The 17,735-nt window shown below is 42.7% G+C and overlaps 1 protein-coding gene across 13 annotated transcripts in view; it reads left to right on the top strand.

The window, feature by feature from the left end:
• The window catches only part of Fryl (FRY like transcription coactivator), a 248,956-nt gene that overhangs the window by 141,193 nt on the left and 90,028 nt on the right, over positions 1-17,735 (top strand). For 8 of the 13 annotated variants that reach the window (XM_076546430.1, XM_076546429.1, XM_076546436.1 and 5 more), the window contains 9 exons: positions 4,363-4,442; positions 5,156-5,236; positions 7,170-7,338; positions 7,562-7,654; positions 9,381-9,479; positions 10,718-10,819; positions 13,992-14,036; positions 16,387-16,490; positions 16,760-16,868. In XM_076546430.1, the coding sequence (XP_076402545.1) occupies positions 4,363-4,442; positions 5,156-5,236; positions 7,170-7,338; positions 7,562-7,654; positions 9,381-9,479; positions 10,718-10,819; positions 13,992-14,036; positions 16,387-16,490; positions 16,760-16,868 (882 nt within the window). The remainder of the gene's footprint in view (positions 1-4,362; positions 4,443-5,155; positions 5,237-7,169; positions 7,339-7,561; positions 7,655-9,380; positions 9,480-10,717; positions 10,820-13,991; positions 14,037-16,386; positions 16,491-16,759; positions 16,869-17,735) is intronic. The other 5 variants (XM_076546439.1, XM_076546432.1, XM_076546438.1 and 2 more) reach the window with 1 other exon arrangement.

The raw sequence follows: 17,735 nt of genomic DNA, 5'->3' as shown, positions 1-17,735 counted from the left end.
CAGTAGAACTTGGTTGATGGGAGATTCCCAGGCAGTGTCCTCTGCTGTCTTCATGTGACAGAAAAGCTCTTAGTTGTAATGACGTGGTGACGACTGTTCTGTAGTTCTTTTGTTTTTAAATTTGCAAGTTCGCCTTGTAATAATAAAAAGTTACTATTTTTAGTAAAACCAGTGCTTTGAAACTAGATCAAAATGCCCAATGTCTTTTCAAATTAATGTTTTAATTATAACAAGTTAGTATAAAAAATTAAGTTAATTTAAAAATGAAATTAAATAGCAATGTTTCACCATGAGAACAAAACTAACTCAAGATTTAGAAAAATATTTTTAAAAAAGTGAGAAGAGGGACTGGGTAGATGGCTCCGTGGGTAAAGGGACTGCTAGGTAACCATGAGGACCTGAGTTTAGATCCCCAACACTCATCAAAAAACTGAGTAAAGCCTATAACCCCCTTAGTGGGGGTATGAATAGGAGACTACTTGGAACTCATTGGCCTGCGGTCTAGGAGAATTGATGCATCCAAGGCAGTGAAGGACCTGTCTCAACAAGTGTGTTGGAGGAGGAGTGACAGAGAAGGCTATCTCACCTCAGGCCCCGCACTCACACATGGGCAGATGCACTCACCCACACACATCCGCCAAACACACACACCACACAATAATAATAATAATAATTCAAAATAATGTTGAGACAGCCCAGCTTTCATATCCGAGCTCCATGGACACACACTTTCAGAAGAACTGTGTGTGGCTAAGGCCAGCTCTAGGCTTTAGTGTTGTAACCAGGGGCTTTGGGATGCTTTGCATTTTATATTGAGTTTTAGTTGTTCATTGAGACTTTGAGGCAGTGAGCAGGATGAGAAACCCTGCTGTGGAGGGTTTTCATCTGTGGCTGGATGCTGAGCACTTTCAGATATACAGCAGCCCGTAATATGCCAGTGGCCAGCCCTGTGGAAGGCCCAGGGCATGTGGCTTGTCACGCTGGGGAAGGGAGCATGGGTTGGCTCTCCTTCTGCTGTGATCCACACTGTATGTCACTGTGAGGAATGAGCATGGTCACCTTCTTCAGGAGTGAGCCCCAGTGACTCAACAGCATTCCTGTCTCGGTGGGATTTTGTGATAAGATAAAATTTGGCCAGTGGAATAAACTGTGGCTATTGTGTGGTGCGCACTGCATCCACCCTTCTGGAATGTTCGAGTACAGCAAAAAACGGCTGCTAATGCCACAGCAACTGTTAGATGAGAAAAACTTGAGACTATTACCCCATAAAAGGAGAGTTCTTTCTGTCTGAGCCGATAGACTCTGTTCTCTGGCTTTACTGTTCAGCTTGAGTTGTTTGCACTCCTGAAATAAGGTGTTAGAGATGGTTGTGACCATGTTCAGTTCTGAAAGGAAAGTCCTAGTGTTCCAGTGTCCTACCGTCAATTTTAGTGCAGTCTTTATTCTTTCTGTAGCCATCTCTCTTTTCTGGCTGTAAGTCAGAGTAGACCAGGTATTCTGTCCTCATTTGCTTCATTGTTTAAATGTGTGTGTGTGTGTGTGTGTGTGTGTGTGTGTGTGTGTGTGTGTGTGTATTTATTTTAAAAACTAGGGATATAGAATATTCTAGAGAAAAGCCAACTCCCAGACGTTCCATCCCCCTCATGTATAAAACAGAGGGCAAATACCTACCTTGTAAGCCTTGTAAGTGGAATGAATGATGTCTGCAAAACTGTGAGACCCTGCTACAGTGAGCATGTTTAAAATGTTGATTGTGGTGGTCTTAATAGTGCACTCTGAGCAGCCAAGTGCTATCCTGGCTGAGGTGGGTAGAACTCAGGAGAATCTAGAGCAAGTAAGAATGTTTGGAAGAAGTCGTAGGTTTAAGGCATCCTGAGTTTCACACCAGACACCACTGTGAGGAAGTCAATGTGGGAAAACCAGAGCACAGTTTACCACGTGAAGTACCCCTTCGCACAAATCAAGTCCCTCAGATGATAGAGTCGTATTATTTTGTGGTTACAGACATCTGGGCCTGGCCTTCATGATGAACATTATGAGTGGTGAGTTGAATTCTGGGAGTTGCCCTGCTCATTCAAGCTCATCTTGTTTTGTGTGTTCGAGGCTTGACATCACCTCCTGGCAGATGTCTGCTCGGGTTAGATGATGGGGTTGGTGGCCTGGCTAACCGAAGCGTACAGGACAGAGCAGTGATTCCAACGATCTCATTGCTCCCTTGGGTGCTCTGCTGTGGAGCCAATACAGGAAAATTGGTCTGGGGGGATAACAGAGCCATGCCATCTGCCTCCATGAGGTTTGGCTTCTTACCATCCCTTCCTCTTGGCTTGGCTTCCAGTGTCTCCAGCCTATACTCCACCCTTCATCTGCCCTGCATTTCCAGATGGTAACCTTCGAGAAAGGTGGAAAGGGTGAGCGGACAGGCTGACTCTCCCTTTGTAATGCCCCACAGCGCATTCTCTCGGGGCTGGAGAGTATGGTTTGTAAACTGCATGTCCACTGTAGAAGAAGCAGAAACTCAAGTTTACCTCGCAAGTCAAAAGAGAAGCTCAGCTTTGCACAGTGTCACTTAGCATAGCCTGTGAGCATGGGAGCAGCAGAGACTGTTTGCAAGAGAGACCAGCATTGGGTCAGTAGACTGCTGGCGCTCCCTCATAGAAGGAGGCAGTAGGGAGTGTCAGTGGACCCTCACCTGTGATTCTGGCCACACTCCCTCTGGCACCTCTGTGCAGTTCTGCCCACAGCTGCCCATTGCCTTGTAGTTCAGAGAAGTCCTGGAAAATACAGAAAACAGAAAGGGGGCCGTCTATGCAGTTATGTGGACGTCATCCTCCAAGTTCACCGTAGTAATAGAGTTCTGGTATAGAGGTGTTGTCAAAGGTTTTACAGAAATCTGAAGCTTCTGTGGTGTGGTTGCTCTTCACTGTGGACCTCGGGTCTCTGGAATTGGAGAAGTCATGAGTCTGCTGGATGTACAGTTAGCATTGATGTCTTTGTAGCTGGCTGTGTTGGTTGGTTTTAAATGTTTGTTTACATGTGAGCCTCCTGCGGAGTTTGCCAGCTATAATTTAAATCTAATTACATGGATTTCAAGTTCATTCCTTTGCTGGCTTCCTTCCTTACTATCCTGCTAATTTTTATAATATTTTCTTAATTTTAAGAATGTTTTATATGAGTTTCAGTAATAGTGTTTTTTATTTTGAACTTTGCTTTAAAATAATAATACTGTTTATTATCATCTAGTACGTACTTCTTCACTCATAATTAGTTACTAATGTTAGCCAGTGAAATGTAACTATCCCTATTTTCTTAGGCATGTAATTGTTACTATGGAAAAATGGGAAAGTGAGCTGAAGAGGTGGCTCAGTGGTCAGAGCTCTTACTGCTCTTGGAGAGGGCCCGAGTTTGGTCCCCCACACTCATATTGGGCAGCTGACAATTTCCTGTGGCTCCAACTCCCGGGGACCCACCACTGCTGACTTCCATGGCATCTACACTCACAGGCACATCTGTCCCCACCACCACCACCACATACACATAACTAAAAAGAATATAAATAAATCTTTTTCCAAAACAGAGCAAGTGTCTTATTCTGTTCTAGTCTTAATAACTAGAGTCTTACAAAGTCAATTGACAAGACTGATTGACAGGTCAAAGGACTTACTATATCTGCAAAAGGAGGCCTTTATAAGAAAGCAAGGAATGTGGAAAGAAGGGTTAGATCCAAAAGTTTGTCTACCATTTTGACGGAGAGTATTAACTTGTAGCTTAAAAGAAAAGGATTTTGGACTTGTAGAGGCGCAGTGCATTATGGGAAGGTGACCACGTGGGAGAAGGCCTGTCAGCTGACGGCAGCTTAGTCAGACCTCTTTATGCTGCCCCATCTCTGTACTGACGTCCCGTCTCCGGTAATAACGACTGGTGTCTTCCCCCTGGTTCAGAAGGCGTTCACACCTCGGTCAGGGTGAAATCCTCCAGAAAGCGAAACTCACACCTGCCCGTAGACAGCACGGAAGAGAGAGCTTTACATCTGTCGTCTGTCACCTGCACCTCACAGTGCCACTTGTGGGTGACATGCAGTGAGCCCTTCACTTGGTGACGCGCTGGGTGGGAAGGGCCACGCACCCCACCAGGGTACAGGAAGCCTCGCTTACTTACATTGTCTTTCCAACTTGCTATTCTCAGACTTAATGTTTTCCCGCCAGTGTAAAATCACAGTAGCTTGTGTTTTCCTTCTTCATTACTTAAAAAATGTGTATCGCCTAAGGAACAGATTATTGATGGCATTGAAACGGTGAGACTATTCATACAAGTCTACTGTATTACTTACATCTTCCTGACACAATGCTTTTCTTTCAATTCCAGATTCCTGTTCACCCTGTGCCCGACCCCTTGGTTCACGAGGTTCTGAACCTAGCCTTTAAGCACTTTAAGCACAAGGAAGGGTAAGGATTAACTAACTTCAGGGTGTTGCTTTTTTCCACAGTCCGGATTCAGGCTGTTTAAGTCGGGTTTGAAATCTCTCCTCGTCACTCCTAGTTTTGGCTGTCTAAAGATGACTGTGTAAGACTAGACTGGCCTTGAACTCTTGATCCTTTTGGCTTGGCCTACCCGATGCTGGATTGGCAAGCATGTATTACCATGCCTGGATCTCAAGTTTGACTCCTATAATGAGTTCAAAGCAGTTATCTCCTAATTATTTTTCGTCTTTCTCAACTATAGCAAAAAGTTTGTAAAAATAGTTCATAGCCCTATGCATTGGATTTGTAAGAATCAGAAGGCTAAATTTCATGGCAAATTAAAATGTATACAGAAGAAGAAAGTTCGTGTGATTTTTATCCTATAAGTATGTGTTTAGTGAAGATATTACAAAACTTAAGAAATTTTATTATTGTTTTATTTTTCTTCTTTTTCTTTCTGTTTTTTTTTTTTTTTTTTAAACTTTGCTTTGGTGACAGGTTTTTACTCTGTAGCCCAGGCTGGCCTGGAACTCACTGTATTGCTCATGCTAGCTTTATTATGCTTGTCATCCTCCTGCCTCTGCTTCCCGGGTCCTGGGAATCTTAGAGTAAGCCACCACAGCTGACTCGCTGATAATGGAATTTCAAGTGTATCGAGAGAAAACATTTAATAAAACACTGTTCTGTTGTCGTTTTAGATACTCAGGAACCAACACTGGGAATGTTCATGTCATTGCGGATTTGTACGCAGAGGTGATTGGCGTTCTTGCCCAGTCAAAGTAAGCTTCAGAAACCATTGTCCATGCTGTGCTTTCTAGAGTGATTTGTTCCAACCTTGCTTACTGTGCTCCATAGAGACCCCTGAGCAACACCCATTCCTGAGCTATATAGAGACCCCTAAGCAACGCCCATTCCTGAGCTCCATAGAGACCCCCTGAGCCACACTCATTCCTCAACTCTGTAGAGACCCTTGAGCCACACCTCTCCTCAGCTACGCAGCTTGCATTCATTTAGCTCTGTTTTTCGTGTTCGTCTGAATCAAATCAGAAGTTGTCAAAAAGAGTCAGGACATTGCTTCAACCCCAATTTTTAAAAATTCTGTGAGAAATGTTTTTAAAAACTGTTCATTTAGAGATGTGGGCAGAGCTAATTGATTTTATTGCTTCCAGGTGAGTGCTTTTATTCCTTTGCCTGCACTGAAGGGAGTTCCTTCATCTTGTTTTAATATGAAATAGTTTTCAGTAGCTAGGAAAGGTACCAAGTAAGGAAAGAGAAAAGACGCCGGCTTACTCCAGTGCTTAGGAGTCCTCACAGGGCTTTCCTGAGATGGCTCCAGTGGACTGTAACGTGTCTGTAGGGTCTGGGGTTGCTCCAAACACTGGAAGCATTTGGGTTTGCTTTTGTTGCTACCGGGAAACACACTTTGTTAGGAGACTAGTATCAGTTTGCCTTTACCTGGATGGATTTGGAAGTCTTTGGACCCGAAACCACCACATAGCAACCATTGTAAACTCTTAAGAAGGCAAGCTTACTAGTCATCAATGTCCCCCAATTTGCATTTTAACATTCAGTACTATATATTCTTTAGTACGTTTTAATCTTTCTTTATACCGGAGATCCTTCGGATAGTTCATGGCATAAGACTTAGAGCATAGTTCGAGTATTTTAATTGATCAAGCCTCCCAAAAGAGTACCTTAATGTCTCATTTCCACTTAGCCAACCTCAGTTCCTTAACTCAGGTGAATGGACACAAAAATCATAGGTATAAGCAGTGATAGATTTTTCTTTACATCATAATTCATGGGGTTTTTAAAGATAAAATGTGTCTGAGTCTTTGAAACATCAGTCAGAAATTCTAAGTAATACAATAGCAAGCTAGATGCGGAAGAGTGCTAAGTTATATGGCGAAGTTAACTTTCTGTGGTAGGGACAGGGAGTCTAAATGGCTGGGAAATTTGTGGTGCTCACCTCGCTCATTTAGTTGTGAGAGAAAGAAACACACCACTGTAGAGCAATACTGCAGCCTTCCCACTCATGCCTGTGGAGGAGCGTGGAGAAATGTGAAGGGCGTCATAACACAAGAGACTCCAGGCATCTGGTGTGGGTGTGTGTGTGGTGGGGGCGGCATTTCCACTGAGGAGGGGGACAAGAGGTTGACAAAGGTGATGTGTTTGGATCTTGTCTAGAACCTGTCTTTGATTGTAGTGATTTCAGTTCAGTCTTTGGTTGATTGTTCCTATGGATTTGGGGAGTTTGTTTGTTTGTTTGTTTCGTTTGTTTTGAGACAGGTCTCACGGCTGCAAGCTAGGTTGACCTAGAACTTGCTGTGCAACCCGGAATGGCCTCAGACTCTCAGAGGCCCTCCCGTCCCAGCCTCTGATTTCCTCCACGTACCAGAGTGCTTGGCTTTAGATATCTTCTAGCGAAGAAATGCTAGTTACAACGATTGTTGATTTGAATTCAGGGTTGTGCTCACATTTCTCAGGCCTTCACCTAGGGAGATGAGTGCCTTTTCTTTTGTGTCTCTGCACACGAGACACTGATTTTCAGGTATAATCAATGCCCTGCAACTGTGTGCTTTTTTGGTCTTTTTGATCAAGGCAGAGAAAGGTGTCATTCGGGACATATACCCTTTGATTTCACCTTACAGACCATACAGGAAGTTAGTGCTTCCGGATCCTAGCCCAGCGATGTCTCCACGTATGTTACAGGTTTCAGGCTGTAAGGAAGAAGTTCGTGACCGAGCTAAAAGAGCTACGACAGAAGGAGCAGAGCCCGCACGTGGTTCAGAGTGTCATCAGCTTGATAATGGGGATGAAGTTTTTCCGAGTGAAGATGTATCCTGTGGAAGATTTTGAAGCATCGTTTCAGTTCATGCAGGTGACGCTCATCCTCGGGGCTGGTAGCCACAGTTAGCCCAACACTGGCTGTTCTTGGTCCTTTTTAATGCCATTCCACGTGAGATAACTATCCTTGGCGTGGAGTGTCTCTGTTTTCACTTTGGGCTCAGCTTTGTGATAAAAGAAACAAGTGTTCATGAAGATGTGATATTACGGATTCTTCAACCTCTTGTCCATCTAAACATCCCTTTTTTCCCTTCAAGGAATGCGCTCAGTATTTCTTAGAAGTAAAAGATAAGGATATAAAACATGCGCTCGCTGGCTTATTTGTGGAGATTCTTATCCCTGTAGCTGCTGTAAGTATATACATATGCACGTCTTCATACCATACGCCATATAAAACCCATACTTCCCTTTCTCCCCCAAAACTCTTGCAAGGCTGTGAGCCCGTGGGGGCCTTATTCGTCCCCTGGGCTCCCTGCTCCCTGGAGGTCACTGTGTTATGGTGACCAGCATAGATTGTTTCACACGTCATTTCATGGGTTTTGATTATTGTCCAGTTATTGTAGCCGATCAAGCAAATCTAGTCTCCTTTGTCTTGGCTGGATGTGGAAGTAAATGGCATTTTATTCAGATTTCACTCTACTTAGAACTTTCGGGAGGGCATTTATTTTCATGTTGACATTAAACTGCCTTGGCTTTCACTTTTGTGCATTGTCTGGTGGCCGGTGTGTTCTCCTGAATTGCCTGACATGCTCATGCGCTGCTGCTGAAGCATGCTTGGGAAAGATGGCCAGAAGATTGTTGTCATTGAGAAGGAAGCTAAGAAATTGGAATGTTAATGACCGTGCTTGGCACAGCTTTCAAAACTGCCTTTTCTGTTAGCTTACTGCTAAGTCAGGAAGGGTTTTTGTTGTTGTTGTTTTTTGTTTGTTTGTTTGTTTGTTGTTAATGGGAACAAATAAAAGCCATGAATTGAAGGTTTGCAGATGATCCCAGTCAACCTGATCATCTTTCATACTGGTGCTTAGTCCCAAATACTTGATTTCCTTTGTTGACAGACAGGTCTGTCTTTAGAAAAAACCAAGTCAGTTGTCAGCTGTTATCTACAATGACTTCCCCCCAAATCCATTCACTGTCTTAAGTATGTGGGGTGGAGCCTCTACATAAGGATTTTGTAGGGACATACCTCAAGCCATAACCCTGCCAGTCCTATGTACAAGCGGTGCCTGTTCCTGGGACATCTTATCTCTCTAATGACCTCCTCCCCTCTCTGCCTGTCTTTATTCCTTCATTATATACCGTTTCCTATGTATCAGGGGCTCTGTTGTGCGTAGAAAATAGAGACACCGGCAAGCGAGGAAAGGTTCCGTATGATTCTCCAGCTTATTTCTGGCATGCAAACAGAGAATAAACTTGGATGTAGCATATGTAGGATGTCATGTTATGGCAGGCACTGTGAAGAACTTGCGTGGGTGCCCAGAAGGGAAGAGCGGCTAAGGGCAGGAGAGTTGAACTCTTAAATAGAGTATGATTACGTAAGTACCATCTTGAGCGTGTTGGGGACAACTGAGCACACGCTAAGGGCGTAAGGAAGAAAGACATGTTCTGTCTGGGGAAGGAGCATCTCAGACACCCCTTATGGGTGTCCCCAGACTGTTTAGGGACAGCCGGGAAGATGCTGTGGCTTGCCCCGTCACCCAGGGGCAAAGCTGTAGGAGCCAAGGCTGCGATGGTTAAGTAGGAGGTTTGTTCAGTGAATGAGCTGGGTTTAGCTTGGAGCTCACTTCCTGATACTGTTCACCCAAAAGGGCCCCTCTGGGTCCTCCCGGGAGCACAGATGGCTTGTCGTCCGAGCACCTGCTCTGTTCTCACCTCCGGTCTGCTTATTTTCCTCCTCATCTTGTTCCTGCAGGCCGGTAACCAGGTTTCCTTTATTAACATAACATTTGGTACATAAGACGTCTGTGTAAATCTCGGTGAATCATTAACTCTCTTCAGTTGATGCAGAAAGTTCTCATAATGCTGTACAGTTTACAGGTAGTAACTGCTTCTCTCCATTTGTCTTAACCCTTTCCCTAGGCTGTTAAAAATGAAGTCAATGTCCCCTGTTTGAAAAACTTTGTGGAGATGCTCTATCAGACTACGTTCGAACTGAGCTCCAGGAAGAAGCATTCACTGGTACCCAGACGTGTTTCAAACCTTCGTGTGCTTTGTAGTAATTGATTTATGATTCCTGTAGAGACCGAAGAGAAGTGTAAAATGTGAAGTTGTAACATACCCAGAGCGTAGGACAGAGCAGACTTTGCACATTTATTTTCTCCTGTTCCATTTTAGATTTTCTACTTTTTATTATTAAAGGAGAAAAAAAGTTGCGAGGCAGGTAGCAGGCGCACACCTTTAATCCCAGCACTCGCCAGGCCAAGGCAGGAGGGTCTCTGTGACTTTGAGGCCAGCCTGGGCTACATAGTAAGTTTCAGGATAGCCAGGGCGAAATAGAGAAACCCTGTGAGAAAGAGAGGGAGGGTGTGGAAGAGAGAGAAAGAGAGGTTATTGAGTAACACTACAAGAGTCCCGCAGGCCAAGCTGTACCTGGGGCACTGCCTACCAGATGGCCCACTCTTCTTATTTTACTGCCTCTGTGTTTAATGGGTTCTTCAGACTTCCTGCTCAGGGTTTACCTGTCTTGCCAGGTGTTTTAAATTTTATACTATGGCATATGTTGACTATAGTTTTATATTAAACCATAAATTCTTTTATTTTATACCGTAAACCTGTGTTCGAAAGCATCGTGTTTTAAGAACCATTCACCATGTAATTTCATCACTTCCGTTCAGAAGCTGATGGCATTTTTTTCCCCCCAGTAAACCCAGCCACTTCACGTTACCTTTCTGCAGTCAGGGAAAAGTGTGGAGAATTGGTCAAATATTGACCGTCTACCTTAGAGATGAAATAACCTCGACTATTACCTGTGCCAGACATTGTCCCAAATGCTTTGCGTTCTTTGGCTTTCTTTAAGCCTCACGTCTCAGGAGGGCATTGGTGATTATCGCCTCTCCCTTTCCATGTTTGGAAAATAAGCCACTGTAGTCATGTGCTCGGCCAGAGTCAGCTGAAACTCCAATGCCAGTGTGACCCTTGGTCTCTTCAGAGCACAGTAGTGGGGAAGGGATGGGATGCTCCAGGGACAAGAAGGAATTTGTCCTAATTTGGGAGGTGCTGCTTTAAGTAATTGGTTTCATGAAATGGGACATTTCTCATTTCTTGTCTATGAAATGACGTTTTGTATTGAAAACGGGGAAGCTGCATAGAAGGTCTTTAATTTTTTTTTTTTCTTTAAGAGCATAAATGAAGCCGTCATTCATGAGTCCCGCAGCCTGCTGTAAAGATGTTAATTCTCTCTTCCCTATCTCTCACAGGCTTTGTACCCACTAATTACCTGTCTTCTGTGTGTCAGTCAGAAACAGTTTTTTTTAAATAACTGGCATATTTTCCTACAAAACTGTTTGTCACATTTAAAGGTAAGACACTGTTACACCTCTGCCCTGTGGACACTGCCTCTGCCGTGTCCATCTCTGTGTATCCTCTGAACAGTAAATTCCATTACCCTTGGTGCATTTGAGTAATGTATTTGTGATAGTCTTTTGTGGGCTGTACTGCTGTGGGAAATCGTGTATAGAAATTAATAAATCCTTTGCTTGATTCATTTGTATTAATGCAGAATTGTGTATTCTCAAGGATCATTACATCATCTTAGATGTAGTGATAATTACTTACAGATACAATTATCAAGAATTATGAATGAACTATTATTTAATCTCACAAAACCCTCCACATACTTACGTTGTTTTGTTTTAAGTTCAGTAATGTTGGCTCAAGCCTGAGGAACATGCAAACACTTTGATAGTAAACTATCACTAAAAGCCACTTGGCAGTAAGTGTGCACAGCCGGACCTGAACACGGGGTACCAGATCCCCAGCATGTAAGCTCCTGAAACGGTTGTGACTTGAACGGAGGGGTACTTGTTACTAACACTGCCTGGCATATCCACACGTATTCTTTCTTCGTGTTGACATCACAGCTGTGAGAGTCCGTAGAGAGAGCTCTTCTTCCCAGGATGCTCTGCTCGCCTGATCCTCATTTCCTCTTTGGCTAGGGACACAATTAGTATCTGACAGTACAGGAACGCCTGTGCTTCATCTCCATGTCATGTGACTACAGAGTTAGATGAGTCTCTTCAGACATTTGCTGACAAGTCAGAGAAGTGTAATCAACATGATAGTTCCCTTCCTGTCCTTAGTCTGAGTTTCACTGGATACTGAAAACCCAATGTTTTGACGATAGTGAAACCAAGCCCGAAAGGTTAAATGAAGGTCTCGGGCCATGTGAACAACTGGACTCGACCCTTCAAGAATGATCCACTGGAGAAAATCTCTAGTATCTTTTCCATGATTTTATATATTATCTTCAAAACTGTTTTGACTTCATAGTAGGGTATATGAAAGATGTAAGTCTTCAAAAAAAAATTCATGACTCCTTTTCCTCTTACACATACATTCATTTATATTCTTAGACAAGAATTGAGACTCCCTCTTTGTTTACCAAACTCTCCAAGACTAGATCAACTTGATCAAAGTCTTTATGTCTCGCAACCAGGAAGAAACACTGTGTCAGTGACTTACATGGTAATTGGTCTGTCCTTATTTTGATCATTCACATGGATGTAGGCACTAACGGGGAATGTGCCATTTTCTGACTCGGTTTTATTTCTTCTAAAAGGGTTTTAAGATGTGCATTTAATGTTTCGGGGAGAGTGCTCTGTTCCATGACAGTTCATACCTTTCTGTTGCTTTGTTGAAGTTCCTCTGTATCTTCGTTTCCACCTAACATACTTACAATACTTTCACAGCACCTTAACTCCTCCCCCATTATTTTCTTTTTTTCTTTTTTTGTCTTGAGGCTTCCATTTAAAATGCTGTTTTCTTGGAACCCTTACCTCCTGTTTAATATCTCTGGCATATTGTCCATTTACGTGAATGGCTGCATCAATCTGCCGGACTAAAGGCGATAAGAGCCACTTAGCATAGCATGAATATTTGGATTACAGTTGGCTTGGCCATTAACCCTTAACTTACATTAAGGCTCTATTCAGCAGAAATTGTGTGACTTGGCCCCTGCTCGTTAAGCTCCCGATAATGTGGCTGCTGTGCTTAGCTGTGGGAGGCGTTTTAAGCATTCTAAGAAATGTCATGCTAGTTATGTGCCGTAATAAGTTATATTTTATTTCTATTTTTACTGGAAAGTTAAATCAAAGGCCTTTTCTGATCAATTACGTGATTCAAGTAATCTCTTGATAAAAAAAAAATCTACCTAAAATTTTTCATCTGATTGCCACCACTCCTAAGGGTTCATTTTTCTAATATTTCCTGGATGCTAGGTGGATTGCATCTTGTCATTTTCACTGTAGCTGAGGCAGAGAGAGAGGATAAGTGGCCTGTGCGTAAGTAGCCAGTACTGACAGAGATGGTTTACATCCCAGCAAAGCTTTAGAATGCTTGCTCCTTCGGGTCTGCCACGTCATCCTCAAATGTGCTAAAAGGAATGCTAAGAGTTTTAAGGAAGCATTTTGGCTGTAGTTCTGGGATATTAAGAGACATTATGCTCCAGCGTCATAAGTATAGTGAATTTTCCAGGCACTTAGAGCTATTATACAGCTTTAAAAAGAAGGAATTACTGTGCCAGGCTGAGGAGACAGCTCAGGCCCAAGTGTTACGTACGGCATGAGAATCCCGAGTTAGGATTCTCAGCACAAATAGAGATATCGAGTGGGCATTGCAGCTTCCATCTATTTCAACACTTGGAAGGTAGAGACAGGATTGATCACCAGGACAAACTGGCCACCTAGACTAGACCAAAACAGCAGCTTTAGTCAATCAAGAGACCCTGCCTGTCAGCTGGATAATACGGAAAGGGATGGAGGAAGACTCTAGAAGTTAGCTGCAAGCCTGTGCACACATTCAGGCTCACACACACGCACCCCCAACACACACTTGCACCCCCAACAGGCAAACAGTCGTCTCCTGCACAGAGACACACGCAAAGAGCCTTTTTCAAGTTAGCATGCCCAGTTTTTAATTTGGTGGTCACAATAAATGACCATATGCTCATCATGTGTGAAAGGTGGCACCTCATTCCCAGTGAACAGTTAATGTTAAAATCTTTGTCTCTTAACAAGAACATAGTAAATTTCCATTCCTTTGTTTTTAATCAATTTAGGTTCAGTTGGTTTATGAATACCAATTTTAAAGTTTCTGAAGAATTACCTAGAGACTAAGGGAAATACCAAGCACAGGAATCTGCCCCTAATAATCTGTATGTAGTTTCTTTCATTTGAACTTAACCAGTTGGCCACCTGGAGAAAGAAAAATTAGGTAATGAGACGTTTTTAGTTTTCTCCCAGCTCGAGTGTCATAGGCATGCTCCAGGATACCCACAGTTTGGGATGGGTTTTTTTTTGTTTGTTTGTTTTGTTTTCCTTTCCTTAGCATTTCTGGCCACTGCCTTGAAAATGTCAGATTTCTTCTAAATAGAGACCTTGGTGAGGAGCTGTCGTTGTTTTGTGCTTATGTTCATCTAACATGCATGTGCGGCATCTCATGTTTGTGTTTGCTGTCCCACGTTGCTTTATTTAGATGCCATCTAACAACAGTATCAGAAAACAAATAGAAACCCTTCAGGTGAGTGGTGGTGACGTCACCAAGGAAAGTATCGCTTGATTTCCTTTACGGGACGGCGTGGCGGTGGCGTCTGTTCTGTCCCCCGGCCCCCTGGCTGCATTGCATGTCTCCAGTATGCGCACCCCCAGCCTGCTTTGACTGTGCCCGGAAGAGCAGCCCGCAGAGGGCGCCCCCTCCCGAAGATCGGCTGTTACTGCAGCCCCCAGGAAGATGTAGAGATGGGGGTGACGGTGGAGACCTGACTCAGTTTACAGGTTTTACGACCGTGTTTTGTTTACAAACAGTTTAGTTTACCCAACTGTTCTAAGTGAAGATGTTAAAAAAAAAAAAAACAAAAAACCCATATTCCAACCAAATTAAGGAGATAATAGCTTGGGTTTTCCATATGGTTTTGGTGGATGGGCTTATAAACTGCTATCCTCTTGGTTTAGGTTTTCTAACAAAGCGTTTTTTTTAAAGTACACCTTAGAAGGAAAAGGAATACACATGTTAAAGTGGTTGCTGTAGAGATCATGGTTGACTGATGTGCCAAAACTATGTAGAATATTAAAGTCCTGATACTTTCATGTAACTGTGAATAATTTGATTTGTAAGAATTTTACCTAGAGAATTATACGTCTTCGTTTAAGGCCTAGATCAATTTAGGATATTTTTAATATTCCAGCATAATACAGCAAAATTAATGAGTTAATTCCTTTCTATCTTCCTCCCTCCTCTCTCCTTTCCTCTCCTCCCAGCCTCATGACTTGCTGTTGTGATTTAATATAGTGATCTACATTCTGTGGGTTTCCACAGATGTACGCTTTTACGTAGCCTCATCATGGAGTCCTTCAGAGGGGTTTCAGGACTGAGTTATCCTCTCTGCTGTCTCTCTTCCTCTGTCTTATTTCTTGCTGACATCATATTGTGAAATCTGATATATCAGATTTAAAGGGTGGAAAGGAAAGTTGTGTTTTATTGAAGATGTTATTACAAAAATTTGTTTATTAGGTTAGTAGTATTCATGAATTACTTGTAACTTTGGTTACTTTAGTAGCAAACAGAAAGCTACCCCAGGGGGAGTATTTGAAGTTCGGGATTACAATGGATCCTGCCATGGAAGAAGGGATTGGTATTGAGAGTATTTGGATTTTTCCAGTCTTCAGTCTATCAGATTTTTATGTAGATATATACAAAACCTCTTATGATCTCTAGTGGATAAGTCTATTACAAAACATCCTCTATCTTTTTGGCATTGCTTTTAAGTATTTGTATTAGATGTCTTTTATTCTAAACTTTAAAACAGAATAGAACTGCTGAAGTAAATGAAATATTTTTAAGAATTCTTGGTGGACATGGTATCACACACCTTTAATCCTAGTACTTGGGAGACAGAGACAAGTAGATCTCTGTGAGTTTAAGGCCAGCCTGGTCTACATTGCTAGTTTGAGGCCAGCCAGGCAGGGCTATGTAGTGAGACTCTGTCTTAAAGAGTCTCTTTGTTAGTTGCCATATGTAATTGCTTAACAGTATAGGAGTCTTCTAGAACAAATATTTAAAAATACAGATTTTTTTTTTAGTTGTCAGTCAACAGATATGTAAAAGTGTTTCCTGATATATTTGCAGCAGCTAGAGTGAAGAGAAAATTCATTTCTCATTGTAAATCAGAAGGTAATTTAAATAATGTCTGATTCTACATAAAATTTAGGACTAGTTCGCCTAATGGCGCGTGAACACTTGGTGCGCGGCAGGTACTGTTCCCAGCGCTCTGGGGGCTGCGACCTTCTTGACCTGTGGGGTAGATCCTGTCTTCCCTCCAGTTAAAGATGAGGAAGGACATCACAGCACAGAAGAAGTGACGAGAGATGATCCAGGGCTTGGGTTCAGAGTCAGGCTCCCGGGGCTCTGCTCTAACTTCCCTCCCCAAAATGGGCTCACTAATATTCAGTATCATTTCACAAATTCAACTGACTAATACTATTTGGTGTTTCCAACTTGATCTGCCCATATGGGGTTCAAATGAATTAAAGATGAGCGGTCCTTTGATTGTGCCAGTATTGTGGTATGAACCATTTAATCAAGTAGTTCCATGATATGTCTATCATTGTGAAATTTTCAGAAATGTTGATAGGATTCTAATATTTCATCTTATTTTAGGGCATAATGAAGGGTTTGGGTGCTTTATTGATGGTCACTTTTGAGCTGTCTAGACTTGACACAACTAAATATAGATTGACATATTTAAACTTCTTAGGCTGGCCAGAGCAGGGAGGGAGGGGGCTTTGAGTCGCTGTCAGAGAATGTGTGTGATCCTAAATGTTTGCCAATGTTCTTAATAAATTTATTCTTGTTTTCTTTTGTTTTTAAACAGAATAAAGACCCTAAAATGTCTCGAGTCGCGCTGGAGTCCTTGTATAGACTGTTGTGGGTTTATGTAATTAGAATAAAATGTGAGAGCAATACTGTAACTCAAAGGTGAGTGCTGTGTCTTAAAGTGCATTTAAAATAAAGCCTTGGCAGGTAGGGTGTGGCTAAGAGACAAGCATGTGCTTAGCGTATGCGGGGCTCCAAGCTCTATCCTCAGTTCTCAAAGAAACAAGTTACCCTCATACCAATGGAATTTTACCAAAGCATTGTGGAGAGGAATCTGAATTCCCTTGACATAAGGAGCAGGAGGAATTCTTCACTAGTGTGGCTGTGTTGTTATGATCTCTTGGTCATTAAGTCGTCTTTTCTGCCAACAGTCGCCTGATGAGCATAGTGTCCGCACTTTTCCCAAAAGGCTCCCGCAGCGTGGTTCCCCGTGACACCCCTCTCAACATATTTGTGAAGATCATCCAGTTCATTGCTCAGGTGGGTGCTTTGCCTCATTGGCTCTTTTGGACAGACTGGCAGGGACAACCATTTTAATAAATGGAGCTTTAGACATTTCGTAACAAAATGAAAACATTTTGAGGCATGTTTTCAAAAATATTAATACTGTTCAAAGAGTGAAAAGTTAGTATGTTTAGAAAGATTTTAAAAAATACAGGATGCTGATGATGATTCTGCGTGTGTCAGAGGATGGAAGGAACCACATAGGTAGACACACATTTAATTGAGGGAGGATTGAGAAAGTATGTGATAGTTCTAATGAATGTGCCCCAGTAATCTTGGTTTGTGTGTTGTGTGTACATGCATGTGCCCTCGTGTGTGCATGAAAACCAGAGATCGACACTGAGTGTCTTGTATTGCTCTCCACTTGTGTTTTTGCAACTTTAGGGTGTGTGCCTGTGTGTGTGTGTGTGTGTAATATGACACATCATGGCAACAAGCACATGTCTTAGTTAGAGCTTCTATTGCTGTGATAAAACACCACTGACCCAAATCAGCGTGGAGAAGAAAGGGTTTCTTTCAACTTACAATTCTCAGGTCCTAGTCCATTGTCAATGGAAGTCAGAGCAGGACCTCAGGGTAGCAACCTGGAGGCATGAACTGATGGAGAAGAGGAGGACGGCTTGCTGATTTGTTCAGCCGGCTTTCTTACAGCACCCGAGAATCCCTGCCCAGAGGCGGTACCACTCATAGTGAGTTGGGTGCTCCCACATCAGTCAAGAACACGCACCCCAGACTTGCCCACAGACTAGCTTGATGGGGGCATTTTCTCAATAAAGGTTTCCTCTTCTAGAATGACTCTAGCTCATGTCAAGTTGGCATAAAACTGACCGTTACAGCGCGCTC

The sequence above is a fragment of the Peromyscus maniculatus genome, chromosome 10 (genome assembly GCF_049852395.1).
Source record: "Peromyscus maniculatus bairdii isolate BWxNUB_F1_BW_parent chromosome 10, HU_Pman_BW_mat_3.1, whole genome shotgun sequence".
Classification (NCBI taxonomy): Eukaryota; Metazoa; Chordata; class Mammalia; order Rodentia; family Cricetidae; genus Peromyscus; species Peromyscus maniculatus.
The sequence above is the reverse complement of the archived record's forward strand: the minus strand, read 5'-3'. Positions and strand labels throughout refer to the sequence as shown.